The sequence below is a fragment of the Tauraco erythrolophus genome, unplaced genomic scaffold (assembly GCF_009769465.1).
Source record: "Tauraco erythrolophus isolate bTauEry1 unplaced genomic scaffold, bTauEry1.pri scaffold_65_arrow_ctg1, whole genome shotgun sequence".
Lineage (NCBI taxonomy): Eukaryota > Metazoa > Chordata > Aves > Musophagiformes > Musophagidae > Tauraco > Tauraco erythrolophus.
In genome coordinates, this window is record NW_028238633.1 from 60,975 (window position 1) to 62,188 (window position 1,214).

At 52.2% G+C, this 1,214-nt stretch overlaps 1 protein-coding gene across 1 annotated transcript; it reads left to right on the forward strand.

Annotated features, from left to right (window-relative positions):
- Positions 1-251: 251 nt before the first annotated feature.
- LOC104374066 (olfactory receptor 14A16) lies at positions 252-1,214 on the forward strand. Its single transcript, XM_009980090.2, has one exon. The coding sequence runs from the start codon at positions 252-254 to the stop codon at positions 1,212-1,214; it is 963 nt and encodes a 320-aa protein (XP_009978392.2).

Consider the following 1,214-nt stretch of genomic DNA (forward strand, 5'->3'; position numbering starts at 1 on the left):
CAGGATTATTCGGTCACCATTCCCATGAACCCACTACTGCAGAGTAGGGCTGACCCCTCAGCAGACAGCGGGAAGAGACCCTGAACCTCATGGCGCACCTGGCCAGCACCAGAGTCCAGTCATGAAGATGAAGAAAAGTCTTCCCAAAAAAGAAAAGTGTGTCTCTGTGTGAAAAGGGGAGGATCTATGAGAAATGGCTTTGATTTTTACTCAGAGAAGTCTACACTAACACTTCACTGACTTTTTCTCCTATGACAATGCTCCATGCTCAAAGGCAGCAAATATCCAACAGCTCCACCACCCAGTTCCTCCTCCTGGCATTCGCAGACACACGGGAGCTGCAGCTCTTGCCCTTCTGGCTCTTCCTGGGCACCTACCTGGCTGCCCTCCTGGGAAACGGCCTCATCATCACCACCATAGCCTGTGACCACCACCTCCACACCCCCATGTACTTCTTCCTCCTCAACCTCTCCCTCCTTGACCTGGGCTGCATCTCTACCACTATTCCCAAAGCCATGGCCAATTCCCTGTGGGACACCTGGGGCATCTCCTACTTGGGATGTGCTGCACAACTCTTTTTCTTTCTCTTCCTGATCTCAGCAGAGTTTTACCTTCTCACCATCATGGCCTACGACCGCTATGTTGCCATCTGCAAACCCCTGCACTACGGGACCCTCCTGAGCAGCAGAGCTTGTGTCCACATGGCAGCAGCTGCCTGGACCACTGGGTTTCTCTACGCTCTCTTGCACACGGCCAATACATTTTCACTACCTCTCTGCAATGGTAATGCTCTGGACCAGTTCTTCTGTGAAATACCCCAGATCCTCAAGCTCTCCTGCTCACACTCCTACCTCAGGGAAGTTGGGCTTCCTGTGGTGAGTGCTTGTTTAGTTTTGGGGTGTTTTGTGTTCGTTGTGGTGTCCTATGTTGAGATATTCAGGGTCGTGCTGAGGATCCCCTCTGAGCAGGGACGGCACAAAGCCTTTTCCACGTGCCTCCCTCACCTGGCCGTGGTCTCCCTGTTTATCAGCACTGGCTTATTTGCTCACCTGAAGACCTCCTCTGTCTCTTGCCCATCCCTGGACCTGGCAGTGTCAGTTCTGTACTCGGTGATGACTCCAGCAGTGATCCCCCTCATCTACAACGTCAGGAACAAAGAACTCCAGGATGCTCTGAGGAGCCTATTTAAGTACATGCTACTTCAGCATCCATAA

Coding starts and splice junctions, on each gene's coding strand:
- LOC104374066 (XM_009980090.2), top strand. CDS start 252: ATGACAATGCTCCATGCTCAAAGGCAGCAAATATCCAACAGCTCCACC.